This window comes from Zootoca vivipara, chromosome 3 (genome assembly GCF_965207765.1).
Source record: "Zootoca vivipara chromosome 3, rZooViv2.hap1.1, whole genome shotgun sequence".
NCBI classification, from domain to species: domain Eukaryota; kingdom Metazoa; phylum Chordata; class Lepidosauria; order Squamata; family Lacertidae; genus Zootoca; species Zootoca vivipara.
In genome coordinates this window covers 35,340,148-35,365,277 of record NC_142586.1, presented here as the reverse complement: position 1 = coordinate 35,365,277, position 25,130 = coordinate 35,340,148, and the positions used below count along the sequence as shown (strand labels likewise).

Below are 25,130 nucleotides of genomic sequence, written 5' to 3'. Positions count from 1 at the left end.
TAAGAAGGTGATTCCATCCCCACCGCAGCCCAGTAATCCAGTAATTAAACTGTTGTACCGTAAATATGATGAAGAAACATTAATTTTCCCCAACTTTTGCTTTTAACTTTTGACATGCTCAGAAAGGGGTATTGTTTGCACTGTTCACATTTCTGTCAGCAAACTGCAATCAATTAGCATTAGGTAGACAGCAAAATTAATGAAACACGAATAAACAGAGTGGGTTATTCTCCACCACCTTAATCTGCCCCCTTGCCAAGAACCCAGCTTTAAAAATACATACATTGCTAGAAAACATGAAAAAAACTTTTTGAAACAATGCAATAATCAATTGCACACCCCTAGTTTGCAATCCACTTTTATAAGAATGTACTAGTTAATCAGTAGAAAGCAATAAAGCATTGAAGACTGTTTACAAAAAGAAAAAGCAAGATGTTTTTTGCAGCACAGGAGGAGGGAGGAAAACAAACCCAAGATTTTAAACTGTAAGCTTGCTATTTGATACCTTGCTCTATACTGGCGCTTCTGATGGGAACTTGTGGAAGCTGTCTCCCCCTACGACTGCTGAAAGGTGTGTCTGCTGGAGACGACTGCATGGGACTTCCTGGTTGGTGCATTCTGCAGGCAAAATTAAGATTTAATGGCATGGTGTAACAAACATCTGAACCAAAGAGATATTATAAGCACCAAGGCTAAATACTTTTGCTAGAATGACGGAGAGGAAGTACGTTACTTTGCATTGATGCCATAAACTATTAGTATCTGTTCAATTCAGAAAACATTCATTCCTAGCCTGCTTAAGTGTGTGTAAAACTCAAAAGGCCTCTTCAATTAGCTCATTTTGATGTGGCAGATTAGAAGAAAGCTACTTAGCTACAGAGGCAATTAGTCACCGATCTGGAACTGGTGAAATCACCAATCCCATTTTGAATTTAGATTAAAAAACTGTAGGCTACTCCATTTGGAAATCTATGGATAACAATGGTTGAGAAAAAATCATGAGTATATAAATAGGTTAGCTATATATATATATTACATCTACAGGCTTTCCATAGGTTTCATTCTTTAAAGCACAACTACTGAATAATACAATTGAGAGTGTACAACTGATAGTAAAGATGTCGTAAAGTACTTCCAAAAGAATGTAATCTTCTATCCAGCCTGCATTCTTTTTCCAGATACATTACCAGTATAAAGCTCAGTACTAAAGCAATTTCACAGAAGTAGAGGATAAGGACTACTATTGCACAGGAAAAGTAACAGTTGCAAATCAAGAGTCAGAGTATGTTCACACATCATCAGCTATGCAATCCCTATGAATATGAGTTTAGGATTATTATTATTATTGCTTTGTATGTATCTTTTCTCTGTATCCTCATTTGACACCGTGGCTAGCTGATCAAATTGGTATTGTTCTTCCTGGTGCAGTGCTTCTAGGAAACTTTACAAATACCATGAAGGGTTTGAAGGATAACAGATTATATCACTGGTGGAGAAAGAAGCATCACTGAAGCTGGGACAAGTCAACAATAACTATTATTTGCTTCTCGTAAGCTTGGGGTGGGGAATTTTCCATTCACTGTTTTCTCTGTACAATGCCAGTTCTAAGTTCAGGACCCAATCTATTCATAATCACTTCTCTTGGTTTGCTGGGACTTATTTCCTGTCTATTTAGCCTCTCTATACAATGTACAGTGTACACAATACCCATATGATAATAACAAAGCCCAATTTCTCTCTCCATACCTAGTATGAAGAAAATGTGTGATGTGAGAACACACCCTTTGTTATATGAATAGGCTTTTGCATTATGTAGCACATTTTTGAAAAATGAAAATTATTCAGAAAGCTTTCGTATGAATGCATAACACAACACAACAATGGGAAGACAAAACAGAGGCTGATTTTCACCATTGTGATAAAGCTTGTTGGTATGACTGTAAACAATCAAGATAGTGGAGATAGGACTTGAGCAGAGAATATGAGAAAAGTGTAGATATCATGACGGGGAAAACAGATTGCACTGGAGTGCCAGAATGAGTGGATGCACTGCATGTACTCCAGAAAGTACACCACCACATTTACATCTGGGAGGCTGGAAACAAAATGCTGTGCTGTACATTTAATAGCAACCTTGTCAGAAGTGGAGAAGGTGGTGCAGACCCTCCAGGAACTAGGTGATGTACAGAACATAATGGTCTGATACTAGAATGCTCACTCGACCTTGAGCGAGTGTGATGCTTTCCCCTAGTAATGACTGGCTGATCACTGATTCTTGGGGGTGGCAGTCCCCTTCTACAACATGGCAGTAGAACCCTAAAACATTAGGGCCAAAAAAATTGGATTCAGTCATTAGCTGCATATAAGTTTATCACACACAGAGAGACACACCAAATCACCACCAGTATCTGTAGCTGCAAATCCGTGATTTTCAGTAACATTCATTATTTGTTATCTTCATAAATCTGGTTAGTAAATGATCAAACAGCAAGCTTATCCCTCACTACACAGTAATACACAGTCTGGAGTTACGAATCTGAAAAAATGACAAGATAGTCACTTGCAGTTCTAAGACCAAACTTCTTCCCATTTTAAAAGAAAAATCTATTTCACATCTCAAAAAGTGTATAATCTGCAATATTGACACACCTATCTATTTTACAATATTGGCCTCTAGTGGATGCTGGTATCTATTGGACTCTATTGGGGGTTGCCATGACTTATTTTCTCTGAATGAGGTCTTCTGTTGCTTGGACCACTGAAAAATACAGAAGTTCCAGAACTGCAGCTCCTCCTACTACAGTGGTGCCGTGATGAGGAAACAGCTCCTGTAAAATGTCACCATGCTTTTCTACCTGACACCCCAATCCAGAATGTGGCTATCTACTGCCAAAATATAGTGCGGAAACAGGCAGCAACTTGCTGTATGCTGGAGAACAGCCTTCACTAAAGGTGTCATGGGCTCTGAAGACACCCAAACTCAGGATGCAAGGCAGAAACGTGCTAAGAGGGAGAAACGTGTATGCTTGGCAAAGCCACACTGTGATCAACTCCCGCCCGGAAAACAATTGTAGCAATAAGCCTACAAAAGAGTACATGAAAGCCGCCTACATGAAAGCAGTGAGACCTGCGCGGGGAGGTTCAAGTCCGCTGTCTAACCCCAATGGCGTGCTTTGTAAGGCCAGTGGTAAAATATATAATATGACTAACAAACATTATAGATTTCATTATGTTCCCTGCACTAATGCTTTACTTCCAGCAGGTGGCTCATATATTCCAGGCAAAATTATAGCCAATGCTAAGTGATAGTTAATGGTCAGTGGTCCCTTTACCTTTAGGTGATAGTTAGGCTAAATTGCCAATTGCTTGGCAATCGGTTGGTGGGGAGGGGGGGGTTCACGATTGCTGTTCATGTGGGTAAGTGTCAGAGTTTGTTGTATTTATATCTGCCCTGACAGCACTTTTCATGAAGCACAGTACTTTCACACATACAGAGATGGTTCTCATAAAAAAAACTCCCCATATGGCCAGTTTATACTGTGAGTATTTGCAAAACTTGCAATTCCTTATCCGAGATGGAAGGCTCGTGACCTACAGTGACTTGAAAAGCCTGAAGCGTCAAACACTGACAGGAAGCAAGGACATTTGTTGACAATCCTGTTGAACTTTTTAGATTCAAGCCTTAAATGTTTGGGAATTTTAGAACTGGCATTTATGTAACAGGAAGTGAAACAACATATTTATATTGGCAAGATACGACACTCCTGTTGTTGCCATTTACAGATTTTATTACCAGAAATCTTAAAAGGTTTTGATAAGGCGAATAAATAAATAAATAAGCAAGCAAGCAAGCAAGCAAGCAAGCAAGCAAGCAAGCAAAGTGTTCTTATAGCACAGTCTTGCAAATACACTTTAAAAATAAACAGAGCCGAATGCTCCTGAGATCTTGGAAATCAATAGGCTTTTCTGTGCATAACTCTGTGTCGTAAATTGTGTCGTAAATGTGTATATATATACATTTAAAAAGTCTAACTGATTGGTCACTTGGAGGAGTCCAAGGTGAGAAGATAAGCTTATACAGTCGTACCTCGGGTTGCGAACACCTCGGGTTACGAACAACCTGGGTTACGAACTTTGCAAACCCGGAAGTGTTTTCGCCGTGCGTGCGTGCGCAGAAGCGTCGCGCGCATTTGCGCATGCGCAAAGCGCAAAAATAGCGAAAATAGCGCTTTGCGCATGCGCAATACGGCGGTTCGGGCCCTTTTCGGGTTACGAACTTTTCGGGTTACGAACTGCGACCCGGAACGGATCGCATTCGTAACCCGAGGTACCACTGTACTAAGAATATAAAAAGAGCCTGCTGGGTCAGGCCAATGGCCCATCAAGTCCAGCATCCTGTTCTCACAGTGGCCAACCTTACTGACCCTACCAGATGTAACTGGAGCACTTTGATGCATGTGGGATGGAGGGACCCCTCCCACCAAACCTTATCACATATGATCATGTGAATGCTTCGAAACAATCCCTCTTTAACCTCCACAGGCAAACCTGAGTTGGCTCAGATTAGTCCCAGCTTAATTGGCCTCAAGCCTATACAGTGGTACCTCAGGTTACAAACACTTCAGGTTACAGACTCCACTAACCCAGAAGTAGTACCTCGGGTTAAGAACTTTACCTCAGGATGAGAACAGAAATCACGCAGCAGGAGGCCCCATTAGCTAAAGTGGTACCTCAGGTTAAGAACGGTTTCAGGTTAAGAACGAACCTCTGGAACAAATTAAGTTCTTAACCAGAGGTACCACTGTAGTCAGAAGCTGTACTGTGAAGGGCACAATCAAGAATGGAAATAATACAAAAACCTATTTATTTATTTATTTTTCTATGCCGCTTTGTATTTTTAAGAAAAATCTCAAAGCAGTTTACAGCATATTAAACTAAACCTGACATGTTTTAAACTCCTTAACCTAGCAACTTAAATTGAATTGTTACTGCAAATGGAGTGGGAGAGCAACCCAATAATACTTTAGACCTCACTCAGATCTTCTGCCTGCTATACTCATTTCTCATTGCTGACATGAGGAGAGAAAGGAGGCAAGAACAAAAGGGGAAAGGGAAGGAGCCAAGAGGTAGGAAAGGGCATGAGAGAATAAGCTTGACAGGCAAGAGGCTAACAGGACAGCCATCTTGCATCTTCCCTTACACAGCAAGTGAGCAGAACACAAATCTCCCTAAGGCCGCTTGGGAAAGGTGCAATACTTTGTGAGTGCAGGATGATCGCTGGTTCAAGAAAAGCCCCGCCCCTTTGCCTCCACTGTTTGATTTCCACCTGCATAAGCAATGCCAGCTGGGACCTGTTCCCTGCCTCTGGCCTAAAGACATTCATTCTGAAAAAGTACTTCCAAGAGAGAGTGTCTGGAGTATCTCTAATGTAGGGTTGCCATATGTCCAGATTTTCCTGGAGATGTCCTCTTTTTCAGGGTTAAAATTTCTGTCGGGGAGGATTTTTAATATTTGACAAAATGCCTCGGTTGGGGACTGAAGCAGCTAATTGCTGAGTAGTGCCCTCCCTCATTTACAAATGCAGCCCGAATCTGCTGGAGCCGGACCAATCCGCACTTGTCCCCATGCATTACTCACAATCATAATTACTGAGCCCCATGTGCAAGGTGTGCAGCCGCCAGAGCATGCCGGGCACCCAGCGCAGCCCCTCGCATCCCCCGCCCCCGCCACTACTTGGGCTGCTTGCTCGGGTGCTTCGTCAGCTGTTCACCCGGGAGGCGGAGTTGTTGTAACTGCTCTAATTTATTGGCGCCAAAATCAGGAGGAGGGGGTGGTTCGCCAGACGCTGCCAACTTGACTTTTCCCATGCCACCAAGTCCTCCTCCTCCTACCTAATAGCCCCTCCCCCCTCCCCAGTGCTCCACCTCTCACCTATGTCTCTGCAAAAAGTCGGCACCAGAAGATGCCTCAGTTAGCAGCATGTCTCAGTGAAAGCAAGCCAAGCCCCAGCATCTCAGATCAGACGAGGAGAGTAGAAATGATCCCCTTGGGGAGGGAGGAGGCAGAAACTCAGTTTGTTGTGAAGAAAAGTGAAACCGCTCAGCCCAGGTTTCTTCCAGCTTCCAAGCTTGCGTCCCTTCCCACAAAGTCCTTTCTGGCCCTGTTGCGTGTGCTTGGTCACTTGAATTATATCTGGACTTCAGAGGCATTGACAGTAATGTTTATTCTTTTTAAAAGAATAACAGAAACAACTGCGGTAGATCTCCTCTTAATGTACTAGTCAGTCAAGTCTTTGAACAAATCCATACCCAGAGCAATATACTCTCAATTAATTCCTATTTGAATGAACTTCACACTTCAGAAAGTAAAGCTCTGGCCTGCGATGCAAGAACTCTGACATGTGTATGGAGTCAGAATGTCTTCCCCATGAATTGTAACTGCAAAATTGATCAACGGGGACATTGCTTTTTTAAAAATTGGCTGGCTCCTTCAACGGAATTGAGCATGGATCCATATATATATATATTGAATAGTTTTTATATGTTCTTTTAAACAAAGGGTGAGGAGGATACAGAAGCCATGCAGCAATACAGTTAGTGGACAATGAAACTGAAATTTAATTTTTAAAAAAGGAACATTTATTAACATTTGTACTTCGTGTTATGTCAATAGCTCATATATTTACTGGCCTGCTAAGCACACAGGGTATGAAAGGAGCATATAGAAATCCTGTTGCAAAAATTATTTTGAACATTGTGGCAACTTTGCAGCAGCTGAAAGCACATGTGTCCACATGTTGAGGAACATATCCGATTTTTGCTGTTTGCCAAACTGTTATGGAGGGTTCTCCAACCATAAGGAGAAGCTTTGGGTGGCAGGGGTAGGGGTGGGATAGTCACTAAGACACACAAGGGATCTAAGAAAAGTGCTTTACACTCGCATAAAACAACACATTGGATGCAACACACTATTATAATTTGATGTTCCCAGTTAAGCTTCCTACTGTCTCCTTCACCCATTTTTCTCATCAATTTATTGCTACTTTCTGAAAGTAGCATATAAAATGTTATAGGTGCAAAAGATCTGGGTGATGGGGAGGGTTTTTATTTTGACTTCTCACCCGCTGCATCAAGGGTGAAGGTTCTCCAGGGGCTGAGGTTCAGAAGCTCAGAGCCTGATTGGCTGACCATACACTGATAGTATAGAATAACAGGTTGAAAGGTACCTGGAGGATCAATTTAGTCCAATCCCCTGCAATGCAGGAATATGCAGCTGTCCCTTACGGGTATCAAACCCTGGCATTCTCAGCATCATGCTCTAGCAAACTGAGCTACCTGCTGCCATAGAGATGTCCTTTGCCAGTTGTCCTTCAGGATCTAGCCCTCCAGTACAAATACTGGATACAACCCAATAGGTTTTTCATCTTATCTGCAGCAGAATATTTACTTATGGTTTTTTTTGTCAGATTCTCAGCATACGAAGTCACAGCATGTGAACAATTCCAGTATCCCATCAGTCCTACCTTTCTGTTTCAGACGCAGAGCCTTTCCTAGTCTGTTTTTGGCTGCTATATCTTTCCACCTTTCTGGGATGCCTGTGAAATGAGATGTCCAAAAAAATATGAAAAAAGGAAGGAAAGCATGTGATCCAGGAAATATATCACAGAAGTTCAAGCAGATGGAAGGTTTTATGAATGGCTAGTAAATATGGAATTTGAATAAGAGAACTGCCAGCAACAACACTCAACAAATGTATGGCTATGAAGGCTTCACCAAGGACAGAAACAACAAGATTTAACCTATTTAATATCACTATTTGCAGCACTTTCACACCCACTTGCTCCTGAATGCTGTGAAATTTTAGAATTCACCCCAAAGTAATGATAAATGTGGTACGAAATGACATTATCTCTAGGTTAAAATGTGACAAGCTGCTTTTGCACCACACTTTCAAGTAACACAGATGGCAAACAATGCAGTCAATTAAATACTCCATGATAATAAAACTCTATTTTAATTAATCTGAGCATAAAAAATGTTCTCTGTTGCTTTTCTCATCTGAGATACCTTTTGTGTTTTCATAGTCACACAACCATCTACCGAGAAGCTATTTTCAATGTACCAAGTTTTAGGACCACTAATTAATCAATACAGTAATGTTTTACCACAGCATTTTAAAAGGCTTCTTGGTATTCTTGTCCAGGGCAGGCATGGGATCAGAAACAATGTCTCAGTTTCATGGGCATTATCAAGACAAGCCCAAAGTCGTGAATTCTAAAAGCACCTAATGGCTTAGGAAAAGAGGAGGTATTGAAGAGCTCTTGGTAAATCTCTCTGTGAAAGTTTTGAAAAATTGACATGAATGAATTCTGGCTTGCACAATACAAGGTTTATGATTTATGTCAAGGGGGCAATTGCATGGAAGGTGGATAATGAAATTCAAGTATTCGAAAACATCAGCTCACCGCCCAATTGTAATCTTGTGTTATGCATTACCGATATCACAGTATTCTATGACTGGTTTTGATAGAAATTGGTTATTTGTGGCCATGCTGCCCATCAGAATCCAAGTCTAAATACATATATTGAATGAGACTCAATAAACTGAAGCTCAATTCAAAATGCTGGTTTTAAACAGCCAGGGGCGTAGCCAGGATGAAAATCAGGGGGGGCAAGGGGCGGGGAGCAAGGGGCGGGGCCAAGGGGCGGGGGCGGGGCCACATCGGAACAGCCCAAAATCGGGCTGCTCCGACTCCCTCCTTCCCCTCCGCGATAGGAAGGGACAAGGGGGAGCCAGGATCAGCCCGAAATCGGGCTGCTCCGACTCCCTCCTCCCCCTCCGCGATTGGAAGGGACGAGGGGGAGCCAGGATCAGCCCGAAATCGGGCTGCTCCGACTCCCTCCTCCCCCTCCGCGATAGGAAGGGACGAGGGGGAGCCAGGATCAGCCCGAAATCGGGCTGCTCTGACTCCCTCCTCCCCCTCCACGATCGGAAGGGACGAGGGGGAGCCAGGATCAGCCCGAAATTGGGCTGCTCCGATCCCCTCCTCCCCCTCTGCAATCGCTGGGGCAGGTGGAGGGAAAGCCCCAGAGCCGCGCAAAGCGGTTGCCTGGCTTTCCCTCCGCCCGCCCCACAGCCAGCCGGCTAGAAGGGAGGTCTCACTTCTCCCTTGCTGGCTGTGGGGCGGAGGGAGGGAAAGCCAGCCAAACGCTTTGCGCGGCTCTGGTGCTTTCCCGCCGCCCGCCCCACAGCCAGCCAGGGAGAAGGGAGATGGCACCGGGCGGGCAGTGGGGCAGGCTGGCCAGTGGCCCTGCTTCTAGGGGGGGCAATTGCCCCCTCCTGCCCCCCCTGCCTACGCCCATGTAAACAGCTCAGGACTGCAGTACCTCAAGGAGTGCCTCTTCCCATATGAACCGACCCAGATCCTGTGATCATCATCTGAGGCTCTACTTCACATGCCTCCTTCCACAAGAGGTCCAGAGGGTGGAAACAATGGCTCCTCGTTTGTGGAATGTTCTCCCGAGGGAGGCTTGCTACAAACCTTTGGTTACCAGGTGAAAACATTCTTCTCCCAAGCCTTTGGTTAATTAAACAACAATTGGCCTTTTAAACTGGGGGCAAGGTATTTTTGCTTGTTACTATGTTATGTATTTTTGTGTTTTTATATTGTAATCTGCCCTGTGATCCTCGGATGAAGGGTGGTACAGATTTTTTTAATGTAGAAATATATAAAATATATATGAATAATTGGACTAACTAGAGTTTGCTTTTTAAGTACTTCATTCTTCTAGGCTCAATGGGGTCTGTATTAGGCACTGGTATCCAGAACAACATAAACATTACTTTGTCACTGATCTAAAACATTCCCTTCTCCTTTAATCTCAAACCAGAGCAATAAAGTCTGCCATTGGCATATATGGAGAAGAAGAAAAAATGCAGGGTTTGGAAGCTTGGAACACTTTTAAACAATTATTTGGGCCGAAGACACAGGCCCTGCTTATTTTATGTCCATCAGATCATCTAACTAATTAAGACTGACTTTGAAAATCAAGAGCCCTAAGCTATGGTAACATCTTTACTGAGCAAACACTGACTTTAATCCGCCATGTCTCAAGAGACGTAAAAAGACCAAACTCTTCATAACTAGCCCTGTCATGCCTTAGGTTGGTGTCTCAGACTCACTATAGTTAAAGATCTTGTATTTCCTGGGATTCACCTTTGGGGTAGCTACACGCTTGTTAGGTTGCCTTATCGCTCAGGGTGATATGAAGCCGGCTTCCCATCATGTAACATGCATGACTAGTTAGTGGTGGTTCCTTATCCTTCATCCCAGGTCCATTTTGTTATGCCGCATAGTTTTTAAGACTGCAGTTCATATATGATGACTTTACACATTAAATATATATAATATATACGTGTGTGTGTGTGTGTATTTCCTGCTTCCTTGAACTAAACAGCAGAAGTCCATAACCCAGAAGTTCTCTTGCCCTGCCCAGAAATGGTCTCCAGGTAAAAATATAGCACAATAAAAATAATTTAATGCAGAGTTAAAATGTATTATAACTCTGCCCCACCCCCCAAAATTCAACATTATTCAAGGGAATGGGAAATCACGCTAAATAAGACTGGCGTGACATAGAGCTACGAAGGTATGACTTATCAAACACTACTTGGTATTTTATGCACAGGGAGTTTCAAGACAACTTAGCAAGGATACCTCTGTGTTTCTTCCGGGTTAGCACTTAGGAGGTTTAAGCTGTCTTGTTTTGGAATGCAAGACTCCAGCGCTGTTGTTCTTCACAAGATTTGGAAACATGGAAGTGAAAGTTGAACAGAATGGACAGAAACAGACAGAAACAGAGAGGTGGTCACATGCAGTGAAGATGGATACATGCATCAAGATATTTCTATGAACCAAGAACATTCTTGTTGTAGTACGTCCAAGCAACATTTCTGATCTCTCCTTTTCAGTGTTTCAGAAATAGGAGGTGTTTTGTTTTGTTTTAAAAAAATGTGACGTTGCAACAATTGTAACAGAAAACATTAATAAATGATAAAGACAGAAATAATAAAAAATTGTACATCTGTGGTGAATAAACAAAAGTTTGGCTGGCTGATAACAGAACCAAATTTGTCCCCTTGAGGTGAATGTTTGCAAAGTTAGTGTTTGGATTTGTAGAAATAAATATTGGTCAAAATATTTGACCTAAGAGTGCCATATATAGTAATAATAATAATAATAATAATAATAATAATAATAATAATAATAATTTATTATTTATACCCCACCCATCTGGCCGTATTCCCCCAGCCACTCTGGGCAGCTTCCAACAAAATACTAAAATACAGAAATCCATCAAACATTAAAAGCTTCCCTAAATAGGGCTGCCTTGAGATGCCTTCTAAAGGTCTGGTAGTTGTTGTTCTCTTTGACCCCTAGTGGGAGGGCATTCCACAGGGTGGGTGCCACTACCGAGAATCGATATTATTGATTGTTGTTTTCAGTAACTGCAGTACTTTGAGAGAGAAAGAATTCCAGTTATCTACTGCAGATAGATAACTGAACCAATTTATAATACTGGGTGTACAGCAAAATTATTCTGATGCCAGCTTTATTAACTATTTCCCTGTCTTTGTTAAAGAAAACAGCCTTAGGCTGCATTTCTATGAGCAACTGCAAATCAGTAGATCACAGTTTTAAAAACGTGAATCTCCAGCTTTTGTATACATACACACATATATTTATCATTTCTTTGATAAAATTATTTCATGTGCAGTTACAAATACTAGTAATTTTTGCATTAATATGAATGGGAATGCTGTAAAGCTATGGTTCACTGACTTAATACATGCACATATACAGAGGACCTGTTACAAGCAATGAAAGAGAAAATGCTTATAATCTAAGAACAACATGACACTAAGATTCAAATAAGAAAACCATAACAAAAACAACCACCACCACCAAATATATATCACATTTGGCCAATCAGCATATAAAGAGAAATCCCCAAGCACTGGAATTGTGTGGCGATTGCTATCTTGCCCTTGGGATTTTTAGTTATGGGAAGATTAAATACACCAATTGCACAAAGTAAGTTATACTGTGGTGAACTGAACCGCCTGTGCCTTTTCGAAAGCTGCCCACAGGCCACAGTTTAACGGGCTGTTAGGCAGACATAAGATCACTTTTTTAAATGAGCCGAAGGTTGCCTAACCGTATTGGGTTGTGGCCTCGAGGCACTCTGAACCCCTCTCGCTGCCTGCTGAATTCAATACATGGCAGTGCAAACCTGTGGAAGTTTGCCCAGTTGGCAAGTCCCACTGTTGTTCAGTGGGGCTTACTCCCTAGTAAGCTGTGTTAACGATTGCAGCTCAAGAGGGTTATAAAGCACCAATTTACAATTCAGAATATGGCTGCCCACTTGCTGTTGAGAGATGAGAGACAGTGTGTGGAATTTTCCCTGCAATTGAGACTACCAGGGGCTAAAGAGAAAGAAGTGATTTGTTGTTACACAGCATGAAAACCCAAACAACTCATCTCAACTCCAGTATCTACTGGGCTACTGTAAAATTTGTTACTGCTTATTATCACCAGAACCATTCTGGTTCCTTCCCTCATATATGTACTTCACCTTCATGCTGGAAACCCTGTATCTGGGATTGAAAAATATGCTGGCTCGAAACAGAAGGCTTCATGGTTTTGGATGTCTGTGTCCTGATGACACAGAGGAGGGGCACTTGTATGAATCATTGATATCCTCTTCCCCACCCAACCCCATGGGCAGCCCACCACGCTGGGCAAGGCTAATTTGTCAACTAGGCAGCAAATTTTTCAGCATTTGACTTCAAGGACATCAGAGGTGCTTTATAATAATTGAGTAGAATTCAGGTATGAAATGCTTTCTTGTGTCGTATCCTAGATTCCTGGAAAATGTAATTATTATTTTTTTAAAAATACATGCCTTTAGAAACTTCTCGGCAAGATTCATCAAGTCACTTTTCACTTAGGAGGAGCTGGCTAGTACCTGTCATCCTCCGGAGATGCATGTTGGATTTGAATCCGGGGGCTAGTGGGTCGTCTCCTATCTAGTGAGGGGGACCATCTACCTCTGTTTGTTCATCCAACAAAATAGGGAGAAAACAGAACATTTAGCGTATAATATTTTTTTTAAAGCTTTTTTTGTGGCAAGGAAACTGAAAAGTACCCCAAAAAGTCAATGTTTACTTTTTATTTGAGGGTTTTTTTAAAAAAAAGTGCAATCGTTATCTAGCTTGAATTTAGAGTCCCATTTCAGACACATTTGCATAGCTGTACTATTGTGCTTTACACAGTACTGTAGTACTATGACTTTAAAAAACAAACAAATCAGTAAAATAATGGTATCATAGAGGTAACTGATGGCAGGAATTGTATCAGTGCCTTTTAAAACCCAATATGCATTCTTAATGAAGTTTTAACTGGTACCAGATTAAATGCGAAATATTTGGTTAGCCATAGGGTTTTTGTTTATTCAATCAAATGAAAAATATTGAATGACCTCTGAGTGTGGATGGAATTTAAGCACCATGTTACACTGCTAGATGCAAAACATGTCTTTGAAATAGTCTATTTCTCCCACAGCCCATGGTGTACAAATACCTGTATATGCGTTCCTCTAGACAGGGGGAGCCTCTGTGGCGCACTCCAGTTGCTGTTAAACTCCAACTCCCACCATCCCTGAGCACTGGCCATGCTGCCTGGGGCTGATGGGAGTTGTAGTCCAACACCTGGAAGGACCACATTGGGTATCCATGATCTAGAAAATCTCATCTACTGTGACTGGCAGCAGAGTCAGTCCCAGCACAACGCCCCCCTTCCCCCCCTCTTCATAAATATATCTATATTACCATGCTCTGTAATCCTTGTGTTGTTTTAGCCACAGCACCTGCTTTCCTACTTCTGGCATTTATAATTACAGGTTTACTTTTCTTAGTTTATTACTTTTCACACAAAAAGAAAACAAGGGATCTAGGCTTCAATCCTATACACACTTACCAGGGAGTAAGTCCCAATGAATTCAGTGGAGCTTTTTTTTTTTTGTAGGCATGCATAGGATTGCATTGTAAAAGAAGCTGATATACATAAATTACATTAATCAGAGGCACTGGAACTGGCAATAGGGAACTGGGAACTCTCTCCACCTTTTCGATAAGTACAGTTGTTCTAAGAGTTTAAAAGGCTGATGTAGCAACTGCACAAACTGATAGAGCAATGTACTGATTGCATCCTCCACACACAAAGGTTTCCTGGAGAAAGCATGGTGTTGGGTGCAGAAACTGAATTCTTGCCACTGTGGAGATGGCTGAACTTCTGCTCCTCTCCTCTCCTCTAGTTCCTATGATAATCAGGTTTATGGTGGGCCAGCATTTGTGGGTTGGCAGTGGTGCTCCAATGGCCAGCTTACGTTCATGTAGAATGAATCACATCACCCATGCACCATATGCAGGAAGCTGCCATGGGCTGGGGATAACAACAAAGCCCAAATGTCAAGAACTTGGTGGTCGTGTGAGTCACCCATCTATCCCAATCCAGTACTTCATTTTGTACATATTGCCAGTCAGTGTCATGCAAAGCAGCCAGGGCTCTGGAAATCTAGGTGGACTGGACCCTGAATCATTTCTCAAAGCATGCAGCATTTTAAACATATTCTTGGTAAATATTGCAAACTTCCATATTGCTTCCCAGCTATGACTTAATCTTCCTCTCAGGGCTTGCTATAGGACAATAGCTTTCTATTTAATCATTCAGGTTTTTTTACACTGTATGCAATTTAGTGAAATGTGTGCTAACGAATGCCATGTACCCTTTCAACAACTCTGTGTTGCAGGCTTGGCTGAGACAGCAGCTCGTTCCAAGGCCTCTCAGCAAGGACATATTTAGAGACTCCAATCCAAAACACATTTACTAGGGAGCAAGCCCCACTGAGCACTGTGGGATTTGCTTCTAAGTAAACACGCTCATAATAGCACTGTGCATCTCCTTCATTCAAGCCCAACGCTCTGCTCCCTACCTCATTATTCCTGCATATTTCTTCATATAGACGTATTGGTAAATACACAGGTGTGTGTTTATGAAGTGTATTAGAAACTTCGTGAGAGCTAATTTTCCATTTAGAAGAGAATGTGTGGAGAGACACTAGCAATCCTGATTTTCAACGAGATATAGAATCATTATTAAAAAGGCAAAATGCATGTTCTTTTAGCAGTGTAACATTTAAAGCACCAGTTTCAGTTGTACTTTTTGAGGTACTTTTCTGTTCATGGATTAGACATTGGGAACAAGCAAACTACAAGGACTTCAGGGGGATTTAGCATTGCAGATTAGTCTTTTAGGCATTTAGATGTTTAGAAGGCTGTTAGTACGCAGCAGCTAGTACGCAGCAGCTTCCCCCCCCCCATGCCAAGTGCTAAAGGAAAAATATCAAGGTACCAGTGTACTCAAAGCCCTTAATATGCTGATATTCTATAGAAACATTTAAAATAATAGAAATAGAAATGTAATCAACTGCAAACATGCATTACAAAATTTGGGGGGGGGGAAATCTCACACAATATGTTCTAATGATGTGAAACGTACTGTACACACTGATGTGGAATAGCATGCGCAATAGTTTTTGAGAGTTGAAAAGAATGGTCAAAACGTAAGAAATCATAGCAGAGTGTGCAACTAGTAGGTGCACCTGCTATACTCTAAGGAAACTGCATCCAATACATTCACAGAGGAGTATCCAACATACCATGCAGTATTGACAGAACTGGAAACTAAGTTCTGGTTATGTTGAAGAGCTCTAAAAAGTTTGAGCAGGAAGCAAGTTCCACTAACTCCCATTAATATTAATATTATTTATATGCCTAGGTTTCCCCAGCCACTCTGGGCGGCTTCCAACAAATTAAAACATCAACCACAGTAAAACAAAATTAGATGGCAAAGACATCTAATTTGCACTGAACACTGAGGATCAGGGAGGAAAGCTTTTGGCTTCCTTATAAACTCAAAAGATAAAGTTTTACACAGTGTAAACCCGTTGAAATTAAGAGACATAACATAGTCCTATCCGTTCATTTCAATGGCTCTACTGTAAGTAAAACTTAGCTAAACACCACTCCAAGAAAATAGGGACTGGGGGAAGGCACACCAAGGCATGCTTTTGCATGAAGCATAGTTCACTTGGGATGTGGGGACATCCAGATGATTGGTCAGACATGTTTTGGGGATGACACAGCTCATGCCTCACTCTTAAAGCTTAGTTTCCCTGGGGTTTCCCACAATCCTGTAAGTCTTAACCAGGGGTCCCCAGACTACGGCTCCCGGGCCGGATGCGGCCCAATTGGCCTCCCAATCCGGCCCACGACGACCCCCGCCGCCCGCTGCCGCCGCCCGCTCTTGCGGCGCACTTCCAGATCTGAAAAAAAATCGCCAAAAAACGTTTCTGCGCATGCGTATGGGCCTCTCCCAACCCAGAAGAGGTCATTTCCGGTGCACTTCCGGGTCGGGGGAGGCCCATACGCATGCGCACAAACAATTTTCGGTGATTTTTCCGGCCTGGAAGCGCGCCACCAAATGGGTGAGCGCATGCGCACTGGTGCGCACTCCCCCGCCCTCCGGCCCACTGCGTGCGCACTCCCCCGCCCTCCGGCCTGCCGCGCGATCGGCGTGGCAGGCACCGGCCCGAAGGCGGGTAAGTCTGGGGACCCCTGGTCTTAACAATGTTTACTTAGCTCTGTCTGACCTGTGATTAGTATCCAGCACTAGAATGAAAATCTAGATAACATTTTGAGGGGCAGCTAATAATAATAAGGCAAACATTACAAATGAACAGAGTACTCTTAAAATCAACCCAGCGTTCTCCAATAATGCTTGCTCTTGCTGACCCCATTTCAAATTTAGTTGAGGGGAGTTCACCCACCCCTGGTTCAGGATGTGGTGGCTTTCCTTCTGACAGGGTGAGAAGAAGCTGAGAGTAAGTACACCTTCAGCATCTGCCTTGGCTTCCTATATTGTTTTTGGAAACACATTCATCTTCCTCCCCATATAACCATCGTGCTGCAAATCTTCACGTCCACGTTTTACTATCTCATGGAATGAATACAACGCCATCTGGATTTCCATGCCTACTCCTACAACAACAGCAATACATCCATTTGCTCTTTCTTTGTAGTAAAGATGTCAATCCAGTATGTTCAGCCAAGTGCTGACTGCCATCTGCATTGACCCATTGCCATATAGGGTAATAGACAGAGGTCTATAGTGCTGCCTTTAATAGAAACAGGAGTCCGACTGCCGGTGTCACCATTCCATGTGAGCATATAAGAACACAGCTTTGCTAAATTTAAGCTGTGCAGTTACCGTGCCACAGACATATACAAACTAGTGAAGCTGCAAGGTTTGGTTTATACTGTATAATGTATAAAACTGATGCAATGCTTTGCAGCCAGGATAAAGCATCTTGGCTAACACTGCAGAATGTCTTTGATCTATTATAGTAGCCTGTTCAGCTTGCACCATTTGCTCGAACATATGATGGGATGGATAGAATAAAGGATGGATAGATGGATGGGAGTGTTGTGTGCCAGCTTCTTCATCAAACGGCCACACTTAGGATACATGTCTGAACTGGACCTAGGAATTAGGTGGGAATCCAGATCAGGAATTACATAATTTTACAGTCACATTCAAAAACCTAAATAGTGAGGATATACCCATTAGGGATGCAGTAACCAACATGTTGCCCTCAAGATGTTGGGCTTCTGCTGACAGGCCTCACTTGTTAAATCCTGCCCACTATATCCTGCCTTTGTTCCTTCCAAAGACCTCCAATGCCTGGAACAGGGCATTCAGGTATTGTGGCCTTATTTTCAGTAAGGGCATGTTTTCTCACATTTGGCAGTTGAGGTACATACTGAGTCTACTCTTCCACGTGTCACCAGTGCACTCTACCTCTATATATAAAGAATTCTCTTTCTCCTTCTTTGGTGTGTGAAATTAAAAGGTGCCCAGAGCAGAACAAGAGTAGCAGGAAATGCTAACTCCCAACTTACCAGGGGGCTCCTTTGTTGCCTTCAAAAGGTTGGTATGAGATGAACAATCAGGGCAAGGTTTATAGGTTCTCTCTTTTCCTGAGTTTAGTTCTTGCACTTACATTGGTCACCAGGGGAAAAAAATGGGGGTTGTGAGAGGGGATCCTTCGTAGCTGAAATGTGAATCAGTTCAAGTGGGATAATGTTTGCAACTTATACCCACAAACCAGGAGTGTAGCTAACTTTTCCTTTAGCCCGGGGTCCACATTCACCCTTGACCGATACATGGGAGCACAGGGAACATGCAAGCAGTGTATGTGGACTCCCCACACTCTCCCATGCATATTTTTGTATGTATGTATGTATGTATGTATGTGCACGCACGCACGCACACACACACACACACACACACACACACACACACAGGACATACAGTCTGTCCTCAGCTAATCTGTGAGGACAGCTGAGAAACGAAAGCTATCACCACCTCTCTACTCAAAAGATCAATTAAATGACCCACACAAGCACATTATCCACTCTCCCCCCCCCACCTACTGTCATAAAAAGCAGTGAGATCTGGGACCAGAATGGCAGGGAGAAAAAATTGGTTAGGTCAGATCACCCCTGCTCCAAACCACTACAGCACACTAGCTCTCATTCATGGAGACGAATCAACATGAGAAGTTTAGTACAACTGAATCCTCAAAAATGCTTTTGCGAATGTGTGCACACACATGAAATAAAATGGTATTTTCCAGGTCTTGGCATAAATGTGGGTAGCTTGCCAGTGTTTGATCATCAGTGCTCTCTGGTTGCTTTTGTTTTTAAGCACCTATTGAATTATTGCCAGTGGCTCTGGTAGATGCTGACACTGCAAAAAAAAAAAAACCCACAGATCTTCAAAGAGCAAAGGCTGGCTGAATGCCACTCTTCATAATTCACTTGCACAAGCATCTAATTGCCTTCCTAGTTTCAGCATACCCCGGCAAGCAAAAACAGCATCTTTGCTTGCTCTCAATAAATCTAGGTGCTGGGGTTTTTATTTTTACTGGTGTCCTTATTCTATGGCTAGGAAAAAGAAAAGATTGCATTCATATTCAAACTCTTCCTCTAATGAACTCAAGAGCGGCTTGCAGATGGTTCCCAGGAAGTATCTCATCTAGGCAGGAACCACTTCAGGTGCCTTCAGACCATTCTTTAATCACTTGCGTATTGGCCTATTGAGAATTCCACGACAACACCTGCTTTCTTCTACATTCAGTGTTTGCAGGACAAATAACTCAAGGCACACATCTATATCCATATCTAGTTTTGAAGAAATACTGTTGAATTCAAACACTTCCATACAGAGCCACAATCACATCTGGCAATGATTCTGGCCAAAAGTGTTTGATTACAAAAAGTATCTTTAAACTATTTTTGGGAAGCCTGTTTGGGGTGTGTGTGTGTGTGTTTTCAAACTGAGCTCTATTTTTTTTAAAAGGAAAAACAACAATGAATCCAATCCCACAGTGTTTGAACCCAGCAATTGGAGCGGCATACGGGTAGAAAGGAAAAGAAAAGCGTGGCAATCAGCTGTTGGGGTGCGATTCTGCTACCCACACTTACCCTCCTGAATCAGCAAAATTCCAGCCTCCTTTAAAGGGAAAATTTGCTGAATAAGAAGGAATTGCAAGTGAAATATTACATCTCCTATGATCCATGGATGTTGATAACCAAGTGAAAACAACAGTGTCTTGCAGCTCCTTGAAGACGAACAAATTTATTGTGACAAAAGCTCCCATGTGATAGATAGAGCCCACTCTGTTCAGATGAAGAAACAATAACAGTGGTGCCCAGTTAAACTACGGTATCTCAATTAACACTGAAATGTTGTTATCAGCATACTGAGGACTTCTGCAAACAATGGCACAAGCTTGGACTTTAAAGAGAGACAGAGACAGAGAGACAGACAGAGAACCAAAGAAGCCAAAAGCTGCTATAAGCAACATCAACCTACAATAAGCATGGATATTGGAGCAAAAGTGTCTACAAATATCAAAGCAGATATGAATAATAACAGGTGAATATGATTACAGGTAGGTAGCCGTGTTGGTCTGGATCGAAGTAAAATAAAAAAATTCCTTCAGTAGCACCTTAAAGACCAACTAAGTTTTTATTTTGGTATGAGCTTTCGTGTGCATGCACACTTCTTCAGATACAGTGAAATGGAAGTTTCCAGGCACTTATGTAGAGAAGGGGTGGGGAGGGGTGGGGATGGGGAGGTGAATATGAGTATAAGACTGATATGGGGGAAAATAACAAACTGATAAGGACCACCAGCACAAATGACAAGAAATTGAGAAGTCTTTATTTTATACCTTTCTTGTTCTGGTGAATGCAAACTAGTATCAGGCCTCAAGCAGTTGGTACTAGCACTCCTAGCCCTGTCAAGCGAGGGCTGCAGTTCACTAGTGCCAGTGCATTGCATCCAATGGAAGGAGGAGGAGAAAAACAAAAAAGAAAACAAAGAAAGGAATACAATGTTAGATATCAAATCATAAAGTAATGTTCTATTTACATAAGATGTCAACTAACAATGGTCCAATAAAGATTACAATGGAACTGGCTGGATGGAAAAAGAAAGAGAGAGAGAGAGAGCCGGGATTTGCTTTAAAATAAAATTAAAAAGATAATGCCTGAATTTGCATAAAAGAACAAAGGAATCAAAGGTGGCCATTAAGAGATTCCATGAAGTCAACTCAAGATGGATCAAGTAGGCAAGACTGCACCTCAGCAGTGGAAAAACGAGACTTGCCAAATATCAACTAATGGGAAAAATGGGAAGGAAACACTGAAAAATTATCTCTGTAACTTATTTCATCTTAAAAGTTCTATAACACAAAATGATGGAGCACAGTTGTCTCGAACTTCACAATGAGGTTGATCTATTGGACTAAACTAACAGGAATAGGAAAGGATACTTTGACCGAGACCTTACCTAACCAACAGACCATCAGTAAATCTTGGTATTCGTGAGTTAAGGCAATTACGAAGAAGTGAAATATCCTGACTAAGCACTGATTTGGCCTTAACACATGCAGGCAGGGTTGAGCTTCACAAAGTAAACATAATTCATAAAAGAGAAAAAAAAGGTAAGTTTCACACAGGATGCAAACCACACATTTAAAAAAGAAATAAAATATGTAGTGAATTTAAATAAAAATACTGATTTTTTTAGTGGGGTTTAAGCAGCAGGGATTCAGGAGATAAGGCTGTAGCAACTATTGTGTTCAGTGAGGTATACATCCTAGTAAACATGTTTAGGTCTGCAGCTTTAGCCTCCTTTCATTTCTTAGATAAATTGGGAACATTTGCTTTGCACCAGATATGATGATGATAATGTGACCAAGCTGCATTTTCAGTGTTTTGGTCGGGAGAGGTTTATTTTATAATACAGTATATGCTGATAAATGATTCTTAGTAAGAAACAGCTCCAATCTTTTATTTCTCTTGAATGCATATTTTCAGAAATGTATGTGAGAGCTTTAATGGGAACTTTTAACAGATTTCTTACCTGTAAATATTCCAGTAAGTGCCATTCTCTAATAAAGGCATCTTGGGAGGTAGTGTTTTATAATGCCTAACAGAATTTCTTGAGTGTGAAAGAAAAGAAAAGAAATGCGAGAGTATCCATGCAAGAAACAAAACAAAACAAACAAATAAATGCAAATACAGATGAAGCAGTACTTAATGAAAGGTAAAAATAGTAACAATTCTTATGCAGTATTTGCTGTGTAGTTAACAATTGCCACTACTATTAAGGATAATTTTAGTAATGTTATAATGTTTTTAGTAATGTTATAATGTTAAGAATCTATGTAAGGTGTGCTGAAACAAGAGGTTGTAAAGCAGCAGACAACTGAACCCTACAACTTCTTCAGGAGGGTTTCTCTCTCATTACCAGAACATTCTTGTACTAGTAGTACTACTAAAGCTAGTATCACCTATTTTGTGAATGATCTAGTTCTGGCCGTACCATTAGACAGAATGAGGCCGCTCAGGCAGCTGATTTTGTACATCACGAAAGGGTAGAAAATTGTTAAGGAATTTAGCATTGTATTTTTACTCCCAGGGAGAAGAGCCTGTGGGATGGATTTTATGTGTCTGGTGCCAAAATAACTGGAACAGCCTTAGGTACTATGCTTGCTCCTTTACTTCCGAGGAGGCGGGGAAGGTAACTTCTCAGGCAGCACATTGGTAAGGATTTAAAGAGCCACTTTAAGCACGGCTAGCAAATTGAAAATGTTAACTTTCTTTTCTTTGAAAAGTAGGCTCCTGTGCTATATATCACAAACTACTTTTGGAAGTATGTGCTGGGTAATAATGGAATATCTTATGGAAGGTGCTTTAACGTTTAACAGGTTTCATCGCAGCTTAAAGTGTGTTGGAAGCTAGGTGCTCTAGTCTACAGCCCTGTGTGTACCGTACTCATACTGAGTTTCTGCAACAGCAGCCTCCCCAGACCACTTTCACAGACGCAGAAGCGCCATGTATATTTGCTTGTTCCCTTTGCTAAAATGAGAGGGGAAGCCCTTGAAGGAGTTCTGTGTATGTATTGCCATGCCCTCAAAGACTCTTAGCAAGTGAGGGTGTTTAATCATAAGTACTTAATGTGATCAGTATGCGTAAGACACAAAACCAATTATGAAAACACAAATTTTTAAAAAGGGGAAATTAATAAACAAAGTGCAAAATTAATACCACTGCCATACATTGGAAGACCTTTTGCAACATTTCTTGAATAATTCCATTCAATGGATGGTATCCAACTGATGTCCCATTACTGATGGAAGGACTACATCAGTGTAATGAGGATAGATGCGATTTTTGGTGATTCCTCCACCTCTCTGCACCCCACAAAATCCAGAATGCATTGCCACCCTCCCTTTTGTCTCTTCATCAGCAGAGGGACACCAGTTGGTGTGTATGAATGTTCAACTTCTAAACATTAAACTTCTCAGTAACTTAATCTCTATGATCCAGACACTGTCAAAAAGCCATAGGTCTGGGTACATTGGGCTCACTATAACCCTATCCACTGAAAGATAGGATAAACATATATAAACAAATGTTTAAAAATAATCAAGCAACTAGACCATAGCCTTTTACTTCAATACAGTATTGCTAAATACAGGAAAATTACAGCAGAGGACTGACAGAAACAAAAGTGACTTATAAAAGAAAAGAAAACACACACACCAGAACTATCCAAACTTGGTTACCAAATGCCTGTATTTACCTGGTGGTATGTAGGCACTCTGCACTTCTTCCTCGTTTTGCCCTGGGCAGCATTAGAAGCTCACTGCACAGACAGGATGGATGATGAATGAAACAGATATAAATATGAAGCATTAAATGGCATGAATTATGCCATGGTATGCAAATGAAAACATAAAATAAACCAGAAAGCTTGAACTGAGATAGTTACCTCAACAGAAGTTAAAGACATATTATCACACTCCCTTTTTAAACACAAGAATATCTTTGACTGTCTGGGCCAGTATTCTAAAATGAAGGCTACAATCCTTAAGTCTGGCTGATTAACATGTATTCAATGCAGCAGGTTTTAAAGTAACTCTGCAGTCTTTTAACATCTGGAACGTTTTTTAATTCACAGCTGACCAGCTTCCCTGTTATTCTGCATTTCTAAATAGAAGCAACTAAAATAAACTGTTCATGAACGTAAGGCAATATGCTTATAGTAAGGAAATATTGAAGAAAACGAGTTTTATCTTCCAAATCAAAAAACTGTGGAAGTTCAAGCCATTGCATCACTACAAGCTTCCTCTAATCTTTTCATAGGCGTAATGATGCCTTTGGACATTTGTTTTTATTATCGTTGTTGTTGTTGTTATTTTCTCATCACACATCCTGACTATATCCTGAATATACATTTATAGCATTCTAATTCAGACCTGTGGCTCTCCACTGCAAGGAGCTATACATTACAGGCAACAGTGAAATAACTGCAAAGAGAATGGCGTGGCATGTAGCACGAGTTTTAACAAGACTGTGGGGGCTCTAGAGTAGGACTTTCAGGCAGAAGTCAACAGCGCCACTCAGGAGAAAGACCAGGAGGGCCCCCAAATGAAGCAAGATTGGCATGTCGTGTTTTGAAGTGATGAGGGGGAGGTCTGTAAGACCATTAAGTCGATTAAGTAAAACTACCGAACCATATCACTGTGTACTTGCATTCTGCCCAAACACAAATCACTGAGATAAATTTCCAAGGTTCACCAGAGGAAAGTATATTTGCTGCTCAGGAAGATGTACCATTTCAGAAGAACCAAATAGTCATATGAAATACTATGGTTTAAACAAGTGTTTTTTTTCTTTTAAAAAATGTTTAGGGGTACTCTCATTTTCCTACTCATATTGAAATACTGTTGCTCAAGGAAGCCAATTTTAGATTCACAAAATGTTTAGGGGTATGCCTACCCCTGCATCCCCTCCAGAAAAAAAGCACTGGTTTAAACATTACCCAAACTTGTCAACGTGTGAGCCACGTGTTGTCCTATTGTCACAATGGCATACATTTCATTGGGGATTGATCAGTAACGTCATAAGAAATAATTCTGTATAAAAAAGCCTTAACTATCTGGTGGAATGTTGCCTAACAGAGTCCTACTAACATTAGTAGGATTCTGGTGCAACATACCACACGCAAAAGAGGCCTAACATCCCACATGCAAAACTGGAATTCAGCAGGGCATGTTAAAGAATAATGGAAAACTTTGTAAACTAATGAACCATTGAATTCAATGGTACTAGCTCAAGAAAGCTTCTTAGAAATTAGAGATTATTCAGCAATGTTATTAATTTGCTTCACCCATGAATGTGAAGGTGTCAGGGGCTCTCACTTCCTGAACCCCCTCCATTTGAAGAATCTTATGCTGCCAGTTGGACTTTGGTCTGAGTGACTTTTGAACTGGTCTCAATGACTTTTTTTTTAAGCTGCAGCAACATTTGTCATCTCACCCAGCCAGCCTGTGACAGGAGAAGTGAATGAGAAAGCACTGTCTCCAGTT

At 41.5% G+C, this 25,130-nt stretch overlaps 1 protein-coding gene across 50 annotated transcripts in view; it reads right to left on the bottom strand.

The window, feature by feature from the left end:
* Positions 1 to 25,130, bottom strand: part of RIMS1 (regulating synaptic membrane exocytosis 1) — a 235,258-nt gene that overhangs the window by 65,189 nt on the left and 144,939 nt on the right. For 14 of the 50 annotated variants that reach the window (XR_015948904.1, XM_088665849.1, XM_088665857.1 and 11 more), the window contains 8 exons: positions 23,342 to 23,404; positions 21,617 to 21,694; positions 21,041 to 21,154; positions 20,421 to 20,510; positions 13,029 to 13,112; positions 10,718 to 10,795; positions 7,523 to 7,594; positions 506 to 618 (listed from right to left, as the gene is read on the bottom strand). Coding sequence is in view for 49 of the 50 variants with exons in the window: in XM_088665849.1 (XP_088521975.1) it covers positions 506 to 618; positions 7,523 to 7,594; positions 10,718 to 10,795; positions 13,029 to 13,112; positions 20,421 to 20,510; positions 21,041 to 21,154; positions 21,617 to 21,694; positions 23,342 to 23,404 (692 nt within the window). In the remaining variant the exon portion in view is untranslated. Of the gene's footprint in view, positions 1 to 505; positions 619 to 2,133; positions 2,317 to 7,522; positions 7,595 to 10,717; positions 10,796 to 13,028; positions 13,113 to 20,420; positions 20,511 to 21,040; positions 21,155 to 21,616; positions 21,695 to 23,341; positions 23,405 to 25,130 lie in introns of all 50 variants that reach the window. The other 36 variants (XM_035109623.3, XM_060272523.2, XM_088665861.1 and 33 more) reach the window with 11 other exon arrangements.